Source organism: Zeugodacus cucurbitae, chromosome 2 (assembly GCF_028554725.1).
Source record: "Zeugodacus cucurbitae isolate PBARC_wt_2022May chromosome 2, idZeuCucr1.2, whole genome shotgun sequence".
NCBI lineage: Eukaryota > Metazoa > Arthropoda > Insecta > Diptera > Tephritidae > Zeugodacus > Zeugodacus cucurbitae.
Window position 1 is genome coordinate 67,901,905 of NC_071667.1, and position 22,717 is coordinate 67,924,621.

At 30.7% G+C, this 22,717-nt stretch overlaps 1 protein-coding gene across 8 annotated transcripts in view; it reads left to right on the forward strand.

Annotated features, from left to right (window-relative positions):
• The window catches only part of LOC105216363 (sodium/calcium exchanger 3), a 116,033-nt gene extending 95,986 nt beyond the window's left edge, over positions 1–20,047 (forward strand). For 5 of the 8 annotated variants that reach the window (XM_054235683.1, XM_011190817.3, XM_054235678.1 and 2 more), the window contains 7 exons: positions 4,083–4,130; positions 13,243–13,391; positions 13,525–13,624; positions 14,538–14,663; positions 14,812–14,970; positions 15,110–15,281; positions 15,638–20,047. In XM_054235683.1, the coding sequence (XP_054091658.1) occupies positions 4,083–4,130; positions 13,243–13,391; positions 13,525–13,624; positions 14,538–14,663; positions 14,812–14,970; positions 15,110–15,281; positions 15,638–15,842 (959 nt within the window). In that variant the 3' untranslated portion in view covers positions 15,843–20,047. The remainder of the gene's footprint in view (positions 1–4,082; positions 4,131–13,242; positions 13,392–13,524; positions 13,625–14,537; positions 14,664–14,811; positions 14,971–15,109; positions 15,282–15,637) is intronic. The other 3 variants (XM_011190819.3, XM_011190820.3, XM_011190821.3) reach the window with 3 other exon arrangements.
• Positions 20,048–22,717: the final 2,670 nt, after the last annotated feature.

A 22,717-nucleotide genomic window follows, 5' to 3' on the forward strand; every position in this document is an offset into this window, starting at 1 on the left:
GCAGTTGCAAGCAAAGCTCGCTTAGTCTAGCCTATACCTACTCGAGAAACTAGCGTATATAATATGTACTTATTTAATATATGTATATGTATATATATAAACATTGTAAATAACGGCTCCTTTGAGCTACTAAATACCAATATGAGCAGTCGTCCAAGCCAATCAACCCAAAAAATGCAAAAAAAAAAATAAAATAAAAGAAAACCCTCAACCAACTCCACAACCAACGTCCGTTCACGTGTTTTTTCCCCCGCCGCTACTGCTGTTGCTGCTGCCGTTGCTGCTTTGTCCCGCTGTAGTGCGACCAATCAATCCCCAAGTAGTCAGCGTTCCAATCACTTTCACCTTTTAAAGTGAAATTCCGTTATGTTCAACCCGCTCGCACACGGCGACAAGCGTCAAGTCAATGGCGTCTCCATATATATATGGACATATGTATGTGTGGTGTGTGCGATGTTTAGACACATGTGCACACACTTACAAGTTTATGCATATATTTATGATATTTACTCACGTTCCTACATATGTTTGTGTATATAACTAAGTATGTACATAAATCCCTAGACGAATCCCTGATTATTTTTTGCTTTTTTTTTGAGTAAAAGATTTTTTTCCAAAATGCAGAAAATCAAAAAACAAAAAAAAAATGGAAATGTACGAACTGAATTGAAAAGAAAGCAACTTTTATGAAAATTCGCATAAAATATTTTTTTTAGCATTGGCTTATAAATATACAAACTGTACATATAGTATTGTAGCGAAATTCTACTCAACCATGAAATCTAAATCTTCTTCTTTTCTTTCATCGTTTTCATATTTTTTATATATTTTTTCTCTACTTTATACTATATATTGCATACTTATCAATATACCGTTACGCGACACATACAAACACACAAACAAATTCAAATACACACACTCACACACAGACAATGCAGTGCCAACGATGAATTTCAGTAAAGTCTACAACAACATTTTAGCTGCTTTTTAGATATTTGTGTTTTTTTTCGAGCGCGCAATAGTGTTTCAAATTAGTTAATGTGCCATGAAATGAAGCATACATAAAAGTATAATGCACATAGTTAAGCATTTCAATTTCTATAATTGCAGCAAAATAATGTTCATTAAAAAATTAATAAAAAGTGTTTTTTTTTTTTGTTAATGGCAAACGGCCTTTGTAGCTTGCGCATTTAACTAGCCGCAGAAAAGCATGAAGAACGCAATAAATGCAAATTCAAATGAATACGAAATGCAAAAAAAAACAAGAATAAAAAACAAATAAAAATAAAATGAGAAAAGCGCAACACAATCACAAAGCCACCGCCGCCGCCACCAGCATATGTGTGTAGTGTTCGTATGCTTCTGGTTGCGTATACGCCACGTCATACCAGTATATGGCACTTGAATGCCATGAAATGCAAACGGTTGCTGGTGCTTGCCAGCCAAAAAAGCGCAACTCCACTCAATTAAAGCGCGAGTATTTTTGCTTTTTGTTTTTGTTTTTTTTTTTCCTATTTTATTTTTGAGGATTTTTTCTGTTGGCAGCGCTGTGTGTTTTTAAGCGCTTTTCAACACTTGATTTTTTTGGTATTTTGTGCGTCAAGTATATTTCCTTCACATCATTTTTATTTTAGTCAGTTACTTGCATAAATATTTTTTTAAACCATTAGATGGTATTTTAATTTGCGCATATAGTCATAGCTAAGTCGTACGTGCCGCACAAGTCTCACTTTAATTTTTTTTTTTTTTTTTGAACCATGCATTTTCGGCTCTTTTATTTAGTTAACTGGCTGATTGCATTTGCGCAAGTAGTAGTAAAATAACCGTTATGTGATTGTGTGTGTGTTTGCAGTTAGTGGCGCGCTGCTTTCTTAGATCCCCCCCTTTTAGCGCAACCCGAAGTAGTATAGTTACGGTTAGTGGCAAGTTATAATGAATACAGCTAGCCACAAAGAATGCAGCATCACTGGTAAAAATATTCCCAAACATCTAAGCAGCATGCATTGCGTATCATACGTAATTTGTTTGCGACGTAGCGCACCCTGATTGATATTGATATGTACAAGTAGTAAGCAAAGAGTACTCCAACGCCATACCCACCGTTACACACACATACATACGAGATCGTGTCGTTGTTTAGTCTGCATTACTGTTAATTTTATACGGCTGGGCATGCCACCAAAAAAAAAATTTCGTTATGTCGATTCATTACAACAAAAATAATCTGTTTTTAAATAAAAAAATTAAAAATAATTTTGGTTCTACTTCCATTTTGGTGTGTCTTTTTTATCATCTCCTCCACATATTTTTGTTTTTCTATTACTTGGCATAATTTATATTTGGTATAGACAACTAAACGATTTATTGATCTATTTTGAATTTTCAAAAAATAAATTATTTTTCCTTTTCCTTTTCTCTTATTTTTACTTTTTATATTATAATACTAAATCCTAAATACTTTACCTTATATTACATTTGTTTATATTCTTTAATTAACTAAGTAATTTTTTAAGTTATTTTTATTCTTTTCTTTGGTCTTATTTTAGTTTTATATTTAATCTAATCCTCCACAGTCTTCCCTATTATCCACTTAGGATCTCCCAAAAATCATTCCTAGATCAGAACTACATTGTAATCTCTTAAATTGCACAAATATAATAACTGTAAAAGACTGCAATCAAGCGAGGGTTATTAAAAAACATTTTGCAAAAAAAATTTAATTTAATTTTATAAATTATTGTATATAATTATCGAGGGATCCAAGTAGAGGCACTTTTTCCAGTCGTGTCAAGCTGTCATGTTATACTTGTTCAGTATTGTTTGACATTTCATCATGAAAAGACTTACGCCCGAACAACGTTTACAAATTGTTCAACTTTATTTCGCAAATTCATGTTCGGCTCAGCGATAATTGTCTTAAATAAGAACTGTCTTGTGGAAGAACTGAGCCGTTCGACCTTCCTAAGCAACATCGCTTCACTCTATGGTCTCTTGAAAAGTTCCAAGAAGTTCCTACGTTTTCGAGCCAAATTTTGACCAGCGATGAGGCCCATTTCTGGCTCAATGGGTATGTAAAGAAGCGAAATTACAGCATTTCGGACAAGATGAAGAGATTCAATATTCATTTCATCCAAAAAAAAAACAACGGTGTGGTTTGCTGGCCGGTGGAATCATGGGTCCATATTTTTTCAAAAATGATGCCGTCAAAGGTGACCGTTATCGCGCCTTTATACTTTCACTTTCTGGGCCGGTCTATTGGCTAAAGTATATGCCGATAATCCCGCTGCGATTCAGGCCTTGGAGCAAAAAATTATGCGTGTGATTCGCCAGTTACCAGCCGATATGCTCGAACGAGTAATCGAAAATTAGACTCAACTTTTGTAGATAATTTTAAGAAAATAATGGCAAAAGAATGTTCCTTCGAATGGTAATAAACTTTCGCCATCAAATTTGTAATTTCTGTTTTTTTTTTTTCTTAAAAAAGTAGGAAACCTTGAAATGGATCACCCATTATATGCAAATTAATACATTAACTCCAGAGTTCTCATAGTAAACAGAGTCATTCAGCAGTATTTTGAATATAATATATTTAGTGGTTTACATATAGTATATCGACTTAATATTATTAGCAAATATCTTAGAAATGAGAATTGAGCAAAGAACTGGTATAAATGTAGCAGACTGGCATAATCAAAGAGAGTTGAAACAATTTAATCACAAACTGGTATTGACTTCGAATTGATCGTTTTATTGGTGATTTCTCATTTAAATTTGTTGCAAAATTTGAGCTCATACTTTATAACGTGGCGAATAGAACACGATTAGATACACATAACAATCTCATATTATGATTGCAGTCTTTTACAGCCGTTATAAGTATTCGTATATGGTAGAAATTAGTAATTTATCAGTGGCATAACACCACCTAACTAGTAATCATAAGTATTTACAAAATTTACTAAATACATAGAGTAAAAATAAATCTATAATAGCCTCATAAAATATAAAAATTCATAAATAATAGCATTTAATTGAATTTAAACAAAAAATACCTCCTAACCCTCTATTCATTATTCACACAGATAATAGCATTAAAACGGAAGCACTTAAATTTCTAAACAAATTTCTCGGTATGTAAAAATCAAAATTTAATCTTGTTAAATAATATAACTATATTCTTCTACTATTACGTACTACTTCTTGCATTTGTTTTTACAATCAACTTTTCGTACTTTTAAGTATTTTGTAACTACAAAAGCCCATTGGCAAACAATATTTCAAAACTTTTTACAAGCGAATTTTATTTGATAATAAAACTGGAAATGGTGTGCTGTGAATTGATAGTTTTGTCGTGTTGAAAATTTGTTTTAATCAACTTTGTAAACTACTTACATGTGTTTGTAATAAAATTTGTCTTAAGTACTGTCATCAGTAGTTGCTAAATATTGCTTTTTGTGCTGTATAAATCGCTTACTAATTTATAACATTTCAGCATACAGAAACTCATTTACATTTGAAGTTAGTAATTTATGTCAAAAATACTTAATTTATTATTGAAAAAAAAATTTAAAAAAAATTACCGTCATTTTTGAAATTAATACTTTTTAATAATATATAATTATATTAAACAGTCACTATAAAGAACGGTGACAAAACCATTGTTGCAATATGTCATTACCACCCATGAACACTTTTTTTACACTACATTTTCAAATTTTAATGAAGTAGTCAATTTTAACTACAATTTTTGATAAATGATATTTTGTAAATTTTTTAAAATATTTTTTGTACTTTTTTGAATATAACAATTTTATATAACATTTCATATTCTCAAAAAATTTTAAAAACTCTTATTAAATATCAATTTTCCGCTTCTAGAGTCGCTTCATTTTAATGCCACACAAAATTTTAGTATCCTATTCGCTTAATAGCTCAGTATGTTCATATAATTACCTACTTCGCATCTAATTATTATTATTGTTTGTAAATGAGACACGCTTTTGCTTTTTCGCTTCTAATTTGTAGTTAGTTTTTATTGTAACGTGTGCACTTATTTAAAATTAATTAAAAATTTTAATTTTTTTTTTAATTTTCATACTTTCTAATTATGAAGGTTATAACAATCTAGTCAGGAAATATTTTAGAAAGTTATTCAAATTGGGTTATAAAATAGTTATTTTTAATAAAGTCCAGTTTTTATCGTTGACTAAATATATTAATAACAATTGATTTTAGAATTGAAATCTTTTTAAGGGGCTATACCAGTGTAACCTTTGAAAAACAAGGCAAGTTTCGTGAATTTTTTTAAAGAAAATAATCGATCGATTGTTTCGAAGTTTTTTGCACATAATAAGGAATATTTTCAGCTACATTTAATTTTTTTTTACAAATATATTGAAAAATAACGGAATCTTCGGAGGTGCCAAAAAAAAGTACCCTAACTGCTAACATGATTCCGGCCGAAAGAGTTGCTGAAACAAAAAAATTCAAAAAGGTTATTAAAGTTGAAGGTTTTTCCTATACAATGACCTACGATTTTTGAAAAATATCAAAAATGATTTAACGAAATGGCGTAGTTCTGAAAAAAATCGTTTTTTAGGCCAAACTGACAATTTTCAACCAATCAAAAAGATCGTTGGTTATTGTATAGTAAATATATTTAAGAATACTCGGTTTAAATTTGAAGTCGATCGGTCAATGTATCGTTGAGTTATGATGTCAGCAATTTTGAGAAATGTCGTTTCGAGAAAAACGCGTTTAAAGTCTTGACTATAGCGGCTAATACATGTGAGCGATTGCTCTTTAGAACGCTGCCATTCAAGAACTATTTAAGATACGACCTTACCGCTTTCACAGGATATTTTTGAAAGTATAAACTATCGAATAAGCAAAAATTAAAAAAATGGATTTTTTGAAAATGTCACACTGGTATAGGCCCTTAATGATTTTAGTGTAAAGTTCTCCGAATTATTTGTGACGAAGTGAAAACTTAATATCTTTTTAAAATACCATATCCAATACCACTTTTTTTCATTTACTAAGATCGTTCAGTTATATTATTGAATGTCTGAACATGAAACTATTCAAAGGATTTTATTCATCACTTGACTGGGTAACTTCGATTTTTTGGTCTATTCGATAATGTCGCTAAACTTGAGTTTTCATCTATAAATGAATATATTTTAGAGCAAAGAATAATTCGTAAATGGAGTTTGCTGAGTAATAAAAAAGATATATGTATCCGAAATCGAAAAACTTAAATTCCGAGAATTCAATTCTACCTCTATTCTACATATGTTAAAAATTCCTTTAATGAGGTAATATATTTAAATAAGAACTCAGTTCATGTTCACCTAAGAAAGCGTTCAAAGAGAAACAAACTCAAGTTTATTAATAATTTTTGTGTCGTTAACTTCGATCGAATATTTATATTTTTTAATCCATATCTATCCTAATGGTTTTATGATAGTCAGTTTTGCCTTTATTTGTGTTTTTAAAAACTTAACCTTAGACACGAGTTTGTGATTTCATTACATGAGATCTTAACTAAGCTAAGGTAAAACTCGAACAGCATCTTAATTTAATCAATTATCAAACTTTGACTCTAAGGATATGTGCAAACAATTCGATAATTGACTAACTTATAAAGCTGTCTGAAACGCCTAATTGTGTAGGGCGATCTGTCAGAAGAGATCAGTTAAGAAAAGCAGATTGTCAGGTTGTCAAGTGGTAAGTTGTCTTACTTACATACTTATTACTTAAAAGACATAATTGTCCGATTGCAAAGAACAATACCAAAAATGTCTGTGCAAATCCGAATGGCTGTGAGATTTTCATTAACAAATTGAAAGTGAATTCGCAATAGCTTTTCGAGGGCTTGTTATTTAAATACACTCCAAATACCATCATGTCGCACTAGTATTTATTCAATTAAACTGCAGCACACAAAAAAAACCAAAAAAAAAATACAAGAATGGCAAAAAACGCTATTTATGTACGTAAACGATTACGCAATTTATGCTGTTGTGCAAATGCATTTAATTTACAAAATTAATTTCACACGTTCATATGCCATAAATTATTGATGTGGCCCGAAGGTGAGCTTAGTGTGTTCGTCAATTATTACAACAACAACAACTCTCCTAACTATTTGATTTATTAAATGTATGCAAAATTACACAGCAATTGCGCGGTTAAAGTAAATTATGCAAACTTCCTCGACTCTTTTTTCGACTTTCAATTTACAAACAAAAAAAAAAGCGAAAATTGATTTGCATTTATTTTAATGGTAAACAATTTTGTAAAATTTGCACGGTGCAAATTATGTTTTAATTATGCATAAAGATAAAAGAGTCTGCGTAAATATTTACCGTATAATTATAATATTTTGCTTTTATTATTTACTTTGAATTATATGGGTAGACAGGGTGAACCAATGTGGGTAAAAGTCAATAAAGTAATAAAAATATGAAATTTTAATGAAATGCAAGCGCATAAAAAAGTAATGTTTCGGGAAGTTAGCATTGCCTACAATTTATACAATATTTTTCTTTTGGGAAATAGCTTTACAACCTAATCGTAATACAGTTGAACTCCCATAACTCGAAGTTCTGCATAAATCGAACCCTTGAATTGGCAACGTAAGTCAAATTTCATAAAAATTACCTTCCACAACTCGAAATCTCTCTAATTTGAAGTTATTTTGTGGGTTGTGGGGGGAGTTAAAACTTAAACGTTCAAACTTAACCTCACTTTTTCTACAATGTTTTATAATCCTAAATTTAAAAACATTTAAAATCTATCGAGAGAACAATTTGAGGTTCTTTCTTTGACAGTTTTGAGGTTATCAAGTTTTGAAAATATTCAACAGGTTGTACACACTTTAAGGGGTTAGGTGGGTTTCAGAGGCTAAAAACAAAGGTATTTTTAATTGTTTTTTTAATATACATATATTTCATTTAAACAATTCAGAGTATCATAGATACATGTTTAGCCAGAATTTTGTGATTTTTTTAATTTGAAAATTCCTAAAACTCAGCCGTTAGCACTTCATCTCCCATGACTTGTCCAAATAAGGTCTTGCGGTGGAACGAAGGAAAAATTAAAATATTGAAATTTAAATTTTGGAAAGAATTTTATTCAAAACACTCACTTTTTTGGTAAAATTTTCGGCATACTATACATTGGCTCGAAAAAATAAGTTTTAATAACAATATAACAAATTATTCGTTCATTTACTAGACGTTAATGTTATTCCAAAGATGTGTGTTAAATTCGAAGTTTTGAGATATCGTGTCCACCGACTTGAAGAATTGAGTTTTGAGTTAAATGCGTTTGAAGTTTTACATTCGTACTGATCTGGGCTGATTTACAAGACCTTTACCTATACCCTTTGGAAGGTCTCTTAGAATATTACTCGGATTGACTTGATATTTTTGGATAACATTTTAAAGTTATTGCACTATTTAATAAGGTAATAAATTTTTAAATTTGAAACCCACCTAACCCCTTAATCGATATCATTGATCGAAAAAAATATAAAAAATAGACGCCAAACACACCTTATTTATAAATACATTTTTTCATCTAATTTTTTCATATCCCTAATACTTTTTAAATATCATTATGTGTAAATAAAATAGCAAAATCCCGAAAATTGCTAAACAAGGTATAACCAATAAAAGTAACTAGAGAAGATTCCATTCGTCATTTTTTTCGTGATGGTATTTAGCCCGTTTATCATATGAAATTGTATTGTGATAATAAATAAAAAGAAAAATTTATATATTTTATTTACTTTAAAAGGCTTTTTCCACAAAAACAATTTCACTGCGTGAGTTCTTTTGATTATTACACATTAAATCAGGTTAGGGTTACTCACAACTCACTACACTTGTATTTAATGTTAAATATCTTTTATCTGTGCTTCATAAATTCATGTCCATAAGTGTTTTTTCTTTTTGTGTACCGTGAAATAATTTTCTGAATCATTTATTTAAAACAAAAATTGCGCTTTTTTGTAACTGACAAGTTGTTCAATTAAGAGAAAAATACATTTACATAGATAATAAAAATTATTTAAAATTTTGTAGAAATATTTGAATCGAATTGCAAAATTTTCGAAAATTGTTGTTTTAAATTTAAAAATTTATTGAAAAACTGTAAAAAAATAAATGTTTGAAATTTGAAAATAATATAATTGTATTTTATATATGTGACTTTTCTACAAAAGAGCGTTACTTGAGCATTTAATTTTAATTTTCTTTAAATCGCTGTTTTATAAAACTTGTCCGTGGTCACTTAATTGCTGGGATTTGTGAACGCACCTTTCGGCGATTCACACTTTAAATGGCTAAAACACAAAATAATTTGCGGCAACTGTAAATATTTTACAATTATTGCAACAACAACAAACTAAATGATTACAACAACTACAATATTACCACAAACTAAAATAAAAAAAAAACTATAAATAAAAAATAAAAAAAAATTAAAATAAAAACCAAACCAACATTGTATGCATATATATTACCCCACCACGTCCGGCTTTTGTGGCTTCTCTCTATCCACGCATTTGCTGTTGCTGCTATTGCTGCTTCTTCCTACTTTTCGCTTGCCACAATCAATTTGCATTTTCATAAAAACATTGCAATTTGTAAACAATATGTAAATGTAATGATTTTATTTGAATGATTACTTTCTGTTCTACATATTCTACATGAAACAAACAAAAAATGCAATGCAATACGTGTATGAATTTGAAAAATCGAAATGTGTAAATAATACAAAAAAAATATACCGTAAATATATATATATAAATACAACAATCAACAAAACTGCAACGCTATCTCCTACACACACGTACAAAAATGAAAAATTAAAATTACAAAAAAAAAAAATAAAAAAAAAAAATAAAAAAATAAATAAAAAATATCAATCCACCAACGAACGTTTCGTACCACTGTACTCTACCCGATTCGCTTTGCACTTGACTTGTACGTACCGAAACTTCATAAAAACAAAATTTGTAAGTAAATTTCATGAAATACGACTACGTACTACATACTTGTTTAGCCTAACCAAAAGAAAACACAATTTGCAATTGTAAATTTGCCGTGTTTAATTTGCCGCCTAATTTGTTGTTTGCGTTTTTTTTTTTGATCTTTGTATTACCCCGAAATTGTATGAACGCTTTTCCAAATGTGTTTGATATCATGTGATGTGCACTAAAAACGCAATGAAAGCAAATTCGGTGTAAAAATATTTGTTTCTAAAATAAAAATATATATTTTTCGCTTTCCATGTCAAAGTGCAACTTTTCGAGGTGTTCGTGTATAGATGTGACGTATATAAATGTTAGATTGTCAGTAGCGATCATAAATGTCAAAATTATTTAAAATTAATAAAAAATGGTAAATAAGAACAAGAAATAATAGCCTTGTAGCCTTGAAAAAATAAAAGAAAAGAGTTAAATCTTATAATTAAAACATAAAACCAAAAATTGTTTAAATAAAAATATAATTTCTGTGGGACCGCGATAGGTTTATGTCTCCTTATAGTCGAATTGTCTTCACTGAAACCAAAACAATTGAAAGAGGTTCAATTTATTCAAAAACAATCTTTTTTTTTAATAAAAAATGATCTAGCGCCTTAAAACTCATATATTCTTCACATGACAGATACTGCATATAATTGCAGTGTCTGGAATTTTTACAATTTTTATTCATTCATGTGAATCTTAAATAATAATCCTCAAAATCTGTGTTTGGAACTATGAAGAACTATGGACATAGTCCTGAAATAAATCAGTCTACATTCTGCCAAAGTTGGATTGCAATAGTTATTTCCAGGTGAGGATTCCCTCTAGACGAGAGTGTGATCGAAGGTACAATCTCAGTCTATACCGACGGATGCAAAATGGGCAGTGGAATAGGGATGGAGTATATTATGATGATCTGGCCATTTGCTTCTCTATCCATCTACCGAACTCAGTTAGCATCTTCCAATCGGAAGTACTGGCCATAATTGCAAGAAGGCATTGAAAATCCAACTAGACTTCATCTGGGTACCCGGCCACACAAAATTTTCTGTAACGAAAAAGCAGACGATTTGGCAAAGACAGAGCATTCATTTCTAGACGAATCCGAAATAGAGTTAATACCATGCAAGCTGGGATCGATCAGGAGAGAATATACAATTTCCACAATTAGCCGAGAACAGATGGAAAAGTACAACCTAATGTAAAATTACTAATTAGATTTGGCCAAAATATGGCAATACAAGAGCTAGGGACTTATTAAATAGGTGCAGGAAAAGTATTTTCAGACTTATAACAGAGCATTGGCTATTTGGAGAATATGCGATGAAAATAGGTATGCTCTACAATAACATCTGTCGCGGCTGTGAACTAGAAGGGAGTAAGGAAACAATTTTCCACTTTCTCTGTGAATGTCCAGCACTACCGCAGATCCGACACTGAATACTTGAAATCCAGCAGGCATCAAACTTTGAATGGATGTCTACTAAAAGCATATCGGACATAAGTAGCTTACTTGGAATCTGTACTTTTTTCTGTCACTTATTCTTATTACTTATTTCTATAATCTTAGCCTTATATATGATCGAATTTATTGTTCATTTTAGAAGAGAGTATTGAACATTTTACAAGTGGTGGAATTTAATATACAAATATTTTAACCAGATGCCTCGGGCATAAACATTTTAGGGTTTACGAAGAAAACCTTTTAAATACGGCATATATATGTGTATATATATTTATAATCTGTGTTTCTTAAACACACAAGGATAGTTAATACTAAACTCAAGTTAGTAGCACATTTTTTTGTATTATTAGTCACTAAAAATATAGTAAAGGAGACAGAAGAGGTCTAGTAAGTAATCCAAAGTAATAATATATTTAAGTTATTTTGTATAGATAGATTAGATAGTTGGCGCCAAACTTAGCCGGGAACCAAATAATAATAAATATCATGTTTGTTCGCTAGTTCGGATACACTGAGTCCCATGAAGAACTGAAATTTACGATCGCCGAATACCGATTAAAAATATCTGTAAAATAGCCAATATTCATGATATGATTAATATTCTTCTCTCAAAAACATTATTAAATTATATACAATTAATTATTATTAGCTATTCTCTATTCTTCTAATGTCTTCTATTCTTGCTACTATTGCAATTTTATAAACTTTCTAATAAGTAAACAATTAAAAAATATATCGCAATTAAATAATTTGTATTTTATAAATAAGTATTTGTGGCATGCAATCCAATTATCGCCTCAAATATACTCAAACTATTGTATATATTAATTGTGCAGCTTGTCACAGCTTCGTGTTGACCTACCACACTCTGCCGTTATTTTTCACCCAGCTGTCACTTTGCATGACTATTTGCATACACATTTTTTTTGTGCAGCCATTCAATTAAGCATATTGAACTTTATATACCGTTATACTATATAGGTGCATATATTTCTAGCGTGTTTTTACATGCATGTAAGAGTGTAGAGTGTAAAATGGCATGTTGCATGCTTCAAGTTGTAAGTACCCAATACAAAATACAGTTTTGTGTCATTTATTGTGGATTTTTTTGTTTTTCCTTTTCTACTTTTTTAGTGAATTTACATACTTACAAATATATATGTATAAAAATGTGTTTAAGTGTTTATCTATCAGCTGCATCGGCTTTTCGTGTTCGCTTTTCCTTTCCGCCTCTGTTGCAACAAGTCAATGCAAAGTCTTGAACTTGTTGACTTTCTCTCAATGTTTGTCTTTGTATATTAAACTTGCTTTTTTTGTTGTTGTGATTTCATGTTTACCAAATCGTTGTCACATTCTTTAGACAAGAACTAAAATAACAACTAAATTTCTGTTAACATAACAAACTTTATTTACATAAATAAAATGTGAAATTTTCAAAATAAGGGTATTCACAATGCCGATAGACAGTGATTTAATGGAGTCAGTAGAGTTGTTGGCGCTCATACTATTACTGTACTATATAAATACTATAAAATATCACACTTTCGCGCATATAATAAATTATAAAAAAAACGTCAAAATGTGAGCGCTTTGTGAATACCCTTATTGCTTATTTGTTGCCCGCCGTCTTAATTGTGTAACACATTTCTCGCACATTTATTTATGCCGTTATTTAAACAAACACAATTTATTGCTATTCACGCTGCCGTTCCCGCTGTGTCAACGTCTTCGTCCGCAGACGATGAAATGGTAGGACTGATTGAAGCCGCCGAGAAGAAGGCACCCGAGGAACTAACGGAGGAGGACAAAATGGCGTTATTGGGTCGTCCCAAGTTGGGCGAGGTGGTGCGTGCCGAGCTGCGCATCAAGGAGAGCAAAGAATTTAAGGTGAATAAAATTAATTGTACTCAATAAAACTTCCGTTGCAACGCTTTAATTGAATTTTTTCCCCCAACTCTCTCTCTCTCTCACTATCTACACCTCTCTCTCTCTGCTATAATCATACCTTGGCCAACGCTAGAACACTGTGGATAAATTGGTGCAAAGGGCGAACGCGTCACTTCTGATTGGCACATCGTCGTGGAAGGAACAGTTTGCGGATGCGTTGACGGTAACTGCTGGTAAGATATATTACTAAATGAAAATTAATGCATCAGCTTACATGTATAGCTGTAAATATTTATTGCATACCTGCCAAGATTTAGTACTTTAAAAAACATTTCCAATTTTATTAAAATTTCAATAAAACAACGGTAAGGCAAATACTGAAAGGTAAAAGAACTGTGTAACAGTGCGAGTAGCCAGGAAATGGCTCTCAAACTATTCGAACATCTTATAAATAAACTGAAGCCTATTTTCATGATTTATCTTGGAAATTTGAAGATATGATCTCTCGAAAGACAATTTGATCCAGCAAAATTTTTTGATTTGGTCCCCTAGGCTTTTATGAGTTTTCCAACATCGGAGATAATCAGCATTAGGTTTATACCTCAAGCAAAGTAGTTGTTTACATGTTACAGCTTCCCTCAAACCCCACTTTACTGAAACCAATATCTTATCTAGATCAATGTGTGTTCAAAAAATAACGGGAATTTTCGTTTTTTGAAAAAATATTAATTCATGGTTCTACATTACTGTTTTCGCCTATAAACAAGTCCTCTTTCGATATTAGGCATTTATGCCAGCGCTTCTTCCAATCGTCCAAACACTTTTCAGACTTGATTTCTGGGAAGTCCTTGGGTCTTTCAGCTATTTTTTTAGATGCTTGTAAAACGACAGTGATGTATTATAAGGCTGAATATATAATGAAGCGTAGAATATGATCACTTCTCAGTTATAGAAAGCAGAAAAAGTAAAATAATATTCGCAGGTATTCAATTGGGTCTATCTGAATAGTTCGATATAATTCTCTCGATATATTATTTTGGAACCAAGGATTCACTTCACTATATATATATTCAGCCTTTGCTATTTTAAGACTAGTGTTCTGTAATGAAGTACTGTAAAAACTAATAATCTCCTCATTACATTTAGGCGATGATGATGGCAATGGCGACGGTGGTGAGGATGATGGGCCACAATCGCCTTCATGCTTTGATTACATATTGCATTTCCTAACGCTCTTCTGGAAAATCATATTCGCATTCATACCGCCAACAGGTGAGTTCCACCACACACACATAAAAAAAAACTTTGTCTATTGCATTATCTCGCATAGTTTTTCAATTATTTTTCGCATTACCTAAGTACTCCTACTTGTACTTAATTGAATTTCTTCTCTTATGCAACTTCATCATGCTTTATATAGATATTGCCAACGGTTATTTGTGCTTTGTTGTTTCGATATGTGGCATCGGCATGGTGACAGCACTAATTGGTGATGTGGCATCACATTTCGGTTGTACGCTCGGCGTTAAGGATGCGGTAACGGCGATTTGTTTTGTAGCGCTCGGCACCAGTTTGCCAGGTAAGTGTGAATTTCTGTCATACGCATACGCACTTAATTGCGTAATTGCGTGTAGACACCGCAATTTGCAGTTGTTCTAGTATACACAGTTACTTATAGTGCTTAACGGTACATCATGCATAATATTCCGTGTTTGCAGATACATTTGCCAGTAAAGTGGCCGCCATACAGGATAAGACGGCCGATGCGAGTATCGGCAATGTGACGGGTAGTAATGCAGTGAATGTCTTCCTTGGTATTGGCGTGGCGTGGACCATGGCCGCTATATACCATGAATCGCATGGACGGGCCTTCAAAGTGGAGGCGGGCACGTAAGTACAAGTATTTTAATTTTGATGTGAGAGTAGGTCATATAAAGGAAACTGTAATAAACTTGGATCACCATATCCGAAGCGTTATTTCTTTTAGTTAAAAATTAAATAACTTCGAAATCACTGTTCCAATAGAATCATTTCGACTACTTATTCATTATTCTTTCTATACTATTATTAGATGATGACATTATCAAGTCTTATAGGTTCGAATGTGTCCACCTAACCTTAAACTGTCGATGAGGTTTTATCTCAGAACATATTTTATAAGAGAGATTTTATAACATTAGCTTTAGAAAATATAATGTCATCGAAAAATTGTATAATTATTCTCCATTTTTACTTATTCTCCATAGATTGGCTTTCTCGGTGACACTTTTCCTATCGGGTGCCGTAATTGCCGTTTTCCTGATAATGTATCGACGTAAGAAATCAATTGGCGGCGAATTGGGTGGTCCTTCACCACAAAAATACATACATAGCGCCATTTTCTTCAGTCTGTGGTTGATCTACCTAATAATGAGCACTTTAGAAGCGTACGGAGTCATCCAAGGATTCTAAAGGAGCACAAAACACAAACGATCACAGATAGTATGGCCAACTACTACATACAAACTTACCTACTTACTATCTTCTTAATAGCCAAAAATAAAAAGAAACTAAATTAATTAAAACACACACATACTCATAACTGCATATAACAAATACAAAATTAGAGGCAACCAATATATAATAAGCCTAGATTCATATATACATACTTGCGATACTAATAACTAGGCTAAAATTTAAACTGCATAAGTGAGATGAGTTAAAGTGGAAATTGTGCGTGAAAAAAGTATTTTACAGTAAATCGAAAGAAAATGCATAACTAAAACTATATTTGGCGAACAAATTATTTTAATACAATTACAATTTGCACTATCCTACACATATACTAAGATACAAGTATTGGAAGCCCTACAATTTTTTATCAAAATATCGTCAGTGGTTGATAGCTCAGCTAAAATAATTAGTTAAATATTTGCCCAAAAATATTAAGAATTTATAATAAAGTTATAAGAGCAAGGTTGGTCTTATTCTCAAAACATGAAGACGATTCTCTTTAGTACTTCACTTAGCCTATACCATATTAGGCATACTTTGAAACTCTTCAATGACACTCGCAATGCTTACGAACAAGAATAAAGAAGAAATTAGGCAAACGATGAAGTTGGTTTGAGCAGAAACTGAAGAAATCTCTTAATACTTGTATCTCTTTGAGGACCTTTCCGCAAATTAACGTTAGAAAAGTTCTCATATTGGATCTTGAAACTAACTAAACGAAAAAAGAAAGCAATTGAAAGAGTTTTCTTTACTAGATATGTACATTTTACTCCATGAAGAGGCACTTAAACGAAAGAACTATTTTTATTATATACTGATTGACATCAAAAAGAATTAACGGGGTATCTCCGATAACTTCACCGTTATAGAATCGATTTGAGAACTGTGATTCTATTTTGACTTAGGTATGTCTCCCTTTAGCTAACTTGCGCCCAGCTACTCACTGGCTTTGAGAATATTAAAATAGGTCTTCCATTTAAACGGTAATTCATTGAATTGGCACTAGGTTTTTGTATGGTCAGTTCGATAGCCGGTGGGAGTTCACAATTTAAAGTAGCTAGGTCTTAAGTTAGGTCTTTAGGAGCCATTACTTTTAAGTCGTCGATGTCTTAGAGAGTACGTATTAACTGTAAAGCAGACAAGTTTTGGAATAAAAAAACTAGAAAACCTAGGTTGGAAATTTATATTAATAACTGTGACTATTATTTGGCTGAGACTATTAACTTGCGTGAACAAAAAAAGGCTCGCACATAAAACCACTTTTCTAAATAAAATGTCTAACTCAAAAGTATACAAAAAACAGAAAAAAAACAACAAAAAACTATGCAATATAATCCGGCTTGAAAATCATAGCATATTTCTAATTATATAGGCACAAGCGAGGCAAACATTCAAGCAAAAACATGAAAAATAATATTAATAAAATTGCAGCAAGGTGGCAACCATAGTTAAAGTAGGCAGCAGAACGAATGTTAACAGAAAAAAGCAACAAAATAATTATTATAAAAATATTACTAGCGGAACAGCAATGCATAAACAAATTAGAAGCAAGCGATTGAGGAAAGTCCAAAATAAAATTAATAAAAATAATGCAAAATTTTGAGTAATGAAAGGAAACAATCATATAAACTTTTTGTCTAAGGGTCCAGTCAACATTTTACGGAAGAATTACATACTTACAAGCATGCGAGCATAGAAGCATAGAGGCATATAGGCTAATAGTAGATAAAGCATAGTTGAAAGTAGTGATTTGAAAGCAAAACTAAAATGAAAACAAAACAAAATGAGCAATAGCGCGCGAAGGTTGAATGGTAGGACATTTTACGCTGTGCCATCAAAGCACAGTTATACTGAAGTACTTTAAAAACGTAACGAAACATCAAGTATAATAACAACAACAATAACAAACAAAGGCAAAATATGCAATAAACTTGTATTACTAAATTTAATTTATTTTTATATATATTATAATGATAATATACATACACACATACATACATACATATATATGTGTAATTAATAGTAATGCAACTAAGTTATGCCATTAAAGATATAAAGAAACAAAATAAAGCAAAAACCAAATTAATACCAAGCAGGAGAGATGCGGGAGGAGGAAGCATCAGATTTGCAGAGCGATAGCAATTTTTAGAGAAATTTTATTGTTATTGTATTATTCTTATATATTGTATATGTAATGTGTATGTAATGTTAATTTAGTAACAAATTAATAATAAAATGCGAAAAAAATGCAAAGCTATAGTGTTAAAGTAGACGATTGGGAAATAAGTGGAAGTTGTACGAAGCGATTTCACTTTAACGCAGCGGCAGCGAAGATGTGAAAGCAGTTTTTAATAAAAAAAAAATATTTAGAAAAAATAATGTAAAGATGCCACAAGTTGCCGTTTACATACAGGGCCTTCCATAATTAAACGATTTTTAATATGTAATTTTTATAAATTTAAGTATTAATTGTTGCCATGAAAAGCTTATATGTTTTTACATATTTTTCTTGTAATATATTAATTTAAAAGAAAATAGAAAATTAATTAAAATAATTTTAAAAAAATTTTAGTTTTTAAGTATAAATTGCTTGAAGAAATTGTAAACTTTTGTTGCTTAAATTTTTGTATTAATTTATTCTTATTATTCTTAACAAAAAAAAAAATTAATCACAGATATTTCCTTTTTTATTGTGGAAACTGAACTTGAGAGAGTATTTTCGAAAAATATTTGTTGTTTTTTTCAATTCATAACGGTAAATGATAGAAAATAATTTAAATTTCTAATATCAAAACACAAAAAATGTTTTCAGACTAAGTGATAAACTTTGAAGAGTAACAGCAGCTTTGAACAGTACAACTAATAAGTGAAAGCTCTCCCTGCTCTGAAAATGTTATCATGAAAAATGAAGCTTTTAAAACTAATTTAGAACATTTCAAATTTCAAATTAATATTTAATAATACTGGAGTGATGAAATTTACACTTTCTTTGCTGAGCTTTCATTGCACTAATAAGCTTTCTCAAGAGCTCTATTTCTTGTGCATACTGTAAAACTATTTTAGAACATTTCAAGTTTCGAGTTATTAATAACTAATGCGAAAGTGTTGAAAAAATTTAAAATCGTTATTTCTTTGCTGAGCTTTCATTGGAAAAAAAGCTCTCTCAAGAGCTTTCACTATTTTGTTCTTTGTTTATAATTAAAATGAGTTGGAAATTATAAAAAAAATGTTTCATTTTCACACAAATTAATGGGGAACGTTGTAGAATAACGTTTAAAAATATATTTTGTGCTCATCATCACCATGTTTGTTATCTATGATTTTCATAATAATAAAAAAATATTATTAATTTTTTTCTGAGATGCGGAACTAAAGCATGCTGATGACTCTACCATAACGGTATTGTTTTTAACTATAAAACTTTATAAGTAAATATATGATAAAATGAAACTGTAATCTTAAAAAATCACTTCAAACTGCTCCATGTAAAAATATTATAAACTATTAATATTAAACCAAAAAAGAAAAAAAACGCTAAAAAATCGTTGAACTTGCATACATACACAACTTTAGACAAAAAAAAGAAAACAATTAAATAAAATAAGGTATAATTGAATTATTAAGCAAAACACTTGTTGTTGGAGAATTTGTTGATTTGAAATTAAAATATATTTTGAAAGCAAAACACATCGAAACTAAATACATATATTAATATTACTTAAGAATACCCACAAACAAACAAAGAGTAAAAATATCTATTTTCAATTTAATTTTGTTCTAAAAAATAACAGTTATTTGTAATTATGTACTTGAATGCCAGTAAATTAAAATGAAACTTTCGAGCAATGTCTCAATTGTTTTTTTTTTTTTTGCTAACATAAAACACATTCTGTCAAATTAGCTATGACACATACATATATACATACATACATACTTACAGATATGTATATGTATCGAATATCTATATATGTATTGTGTAACCCAAGTCAACTTAGTTATGTATGTAAATATCTATTGTATATTGTAAGTGCATAAGTGAACAACCCCATCATTTAATTCGTTTTCTATAAGACTTGTTATAGATTTTATTAATATTTAATACTTAAAAAACAAAATGAAGAAAATACAAAAATCGAAAGTAAATTGTATACCTAAATATGTATGTATATTTTAAGCGAGCCATGCAACTTAAGTAAAGTCCAAACTTGAAGCCAAAAACGAAACCTTTCTTAAATGCTTAAACTTAACTTAACTTAAACTGCAGTCATGCCACAGAAAGAATCGGTTCACACACACACACACACATATGCATATATATATGCATTTCTAAATGTGTTTGTGTGCGTATGCCCAAATGGCTATTAACTATTCACTATTTATCCTCAACTTGTAAGATAACTCATTATAGTGAAATATTTCCTCTAAATAATGTTTAATTTCATTTCACGTATTTTTTTCATATGAAAACGAGTTCTTTGTTAAAGGAAAATAATTTGTTGAATTTTTTTTTATTTGTACCGATTTGAATAAAATTTTAGAAACAAATAAAATAGTGTTCTTACTTTATATCTTTGGAGAGCGAGGTGAGTTAGTACCGATGATGTACCGTGATTGCACTTTTTGAAGGCCGTTATGACGATCCAGTAGATCCACAGCTTTACCTCATTAATAATTCGCCGAAAATTGGATTTCAATTCGTTAGATCAAATGACCTTGGTAGCCTTGGGGTATACATATATATCCATGCCTTAAGGGGTTATACACAGTTAGAATTTTCAAAAAATCGATTTTTTTTTATTTAATTTTCTTAATGTACATACTATATTTAAGAATACACACAGAAAATTTCATATCGTTCCGGTGAATATTTTCAAAGTTACAAGCAAATGAAAAATTTGAAAAGGCGTTTCAGAGCGCTTGGAAGTACAAGGTCCGAGCGGCAGCGCGTTTTTCTCAAAATGGTGTTTTCAAAGTCGGTGACCAACATTACTCGAAAACGGCTAGACCGATTAGTCTCAAATTTTAACACGACCTTCTTAAATATATTTTTTAGTAATTAATCGAAGATTTTTTCTCTCCGATAAATATTTTTTTTATAAACAATTTAAGGCCGAAATTTCGGTGAAAATCGATTTTTGTTTTTGAGAAACCGCCATTTTGTCAAAAAATTTTATTTTGCTTATTCCTTCGATTAATTACGAGATTTAACATTATTTTAACGAAATCTGTTTGGTTTTTTAATTTCGGATGATCCAGTTCCGAGATATAGTGGTCACCGCAAAACGTCTTTTTTGAGAGGAGATCCTGGAGATCAGCTGTAGCTCTTTTTCAAATAAATATTTTTACTAGTACTAAGTCTTAAAATACAGTTAAAAGATACCATAATATGTGTATAAATTTTTGGAGCAATAAATTCAAAAGTTTTCTCAGAAAAAATTCTGGAAAATTCACTTTTTTTCGGCCGTCTAACTGTATATAACCCCTTAATATGTATCTCGATGTAAATCGATCACCAAAAATATGACAAAATCGTCAGTGGTAAAATGATGGGGCCATGGAACCATTCTGTGCATCATTAAACCGCTAAGGTGCTTATTCAACTCCTTAAGGTTAGATGTGTTTTAATGAGTTTGGCGTTAAAAGTTCACATTTCCTTGCTTGTTCTTGAATTCTTGGTTAAAAACAATACTGTAACGATGACCCAGCCTCTATATTCTCCAAAAATTACTCCAGTTGACTTTTTCCGATTTCCAAAAATATATAATTTCCTAATATTTAACTCCTGTTGGAGCGTTGGACCAAAACTAAAGAGAACATAAAGACGCGTCGTTTTACAAGCATACAAGAAATCGCAGAAAGAGCCAAAGGTTATCACAAGTTTGAGAAGTGTTTCGATGATTGGAAAAAACGCTGTCTTAAGTGCACAATATCGGTTTGGGGGACTATTTTGAAGGCGATAACATTACGACTATTGAATAAATATTAAAAAAATTCCCATTATTTTTTGAACACACCTTTTAAAGAAGAAAACTATCACTATGACTGTCAAAGATCAGTTGTCAAGTTACATTTCTTCTAATCACACACAGCCTCTTTATACCCTTTGAAAGAGATAATTGAAGGATGGATATGAAATGAGTTTACATCAACAATTTGTTAACTATATGTTACCTCTGATCTTTACAAGTCTAATTAACAGCACTAGGATGCTCTAATGAATACCGTCTTCTAAAAGATAATAACCACTTTAAAAGATCTGAAGTATTTTTTTATGTTGTAAAGTGTAAGCAGCCAAAGTTTAGCATGATGAAATTGACTGCATACATATGTACATACTACATATGTGTAAAATGCGCGATTATCTTATCAGTCTCGCAGATTATATGCAGACACTTCTGAGAGATTTTTTCATACTCCACTGCGTGTACATATGTTAAAGGTCTATATATATTAAAAAATAAATAAAAAACTGCAATAAACGTTGCCTCTCATCTATGAAATCGTCTGTACTTTTATGCATTGTTTTCAATACTGCCTCACAGCTTTTAAATATATAAATCTATGTATGTATTTACTTTACGCACATTGCTATATGTAAATAAGAGATAATATTGTTTACAGGAATCAAAATGACCCCAAAATGCCTACCTATTTATGGTGCAACAAAAATTTCATTGTAATAACTGTGACTAAGTGAGAGAAGTACGAAGAATTGTAGTATTTAAAAGTACTTATATACAGTCGTAGAAAAAGAAATAGGCACTCCATGGATATACCTTAACTAAATAAGGGATTTTCCCTCTGGCATATGATGATTATACTTTCAAAATTCA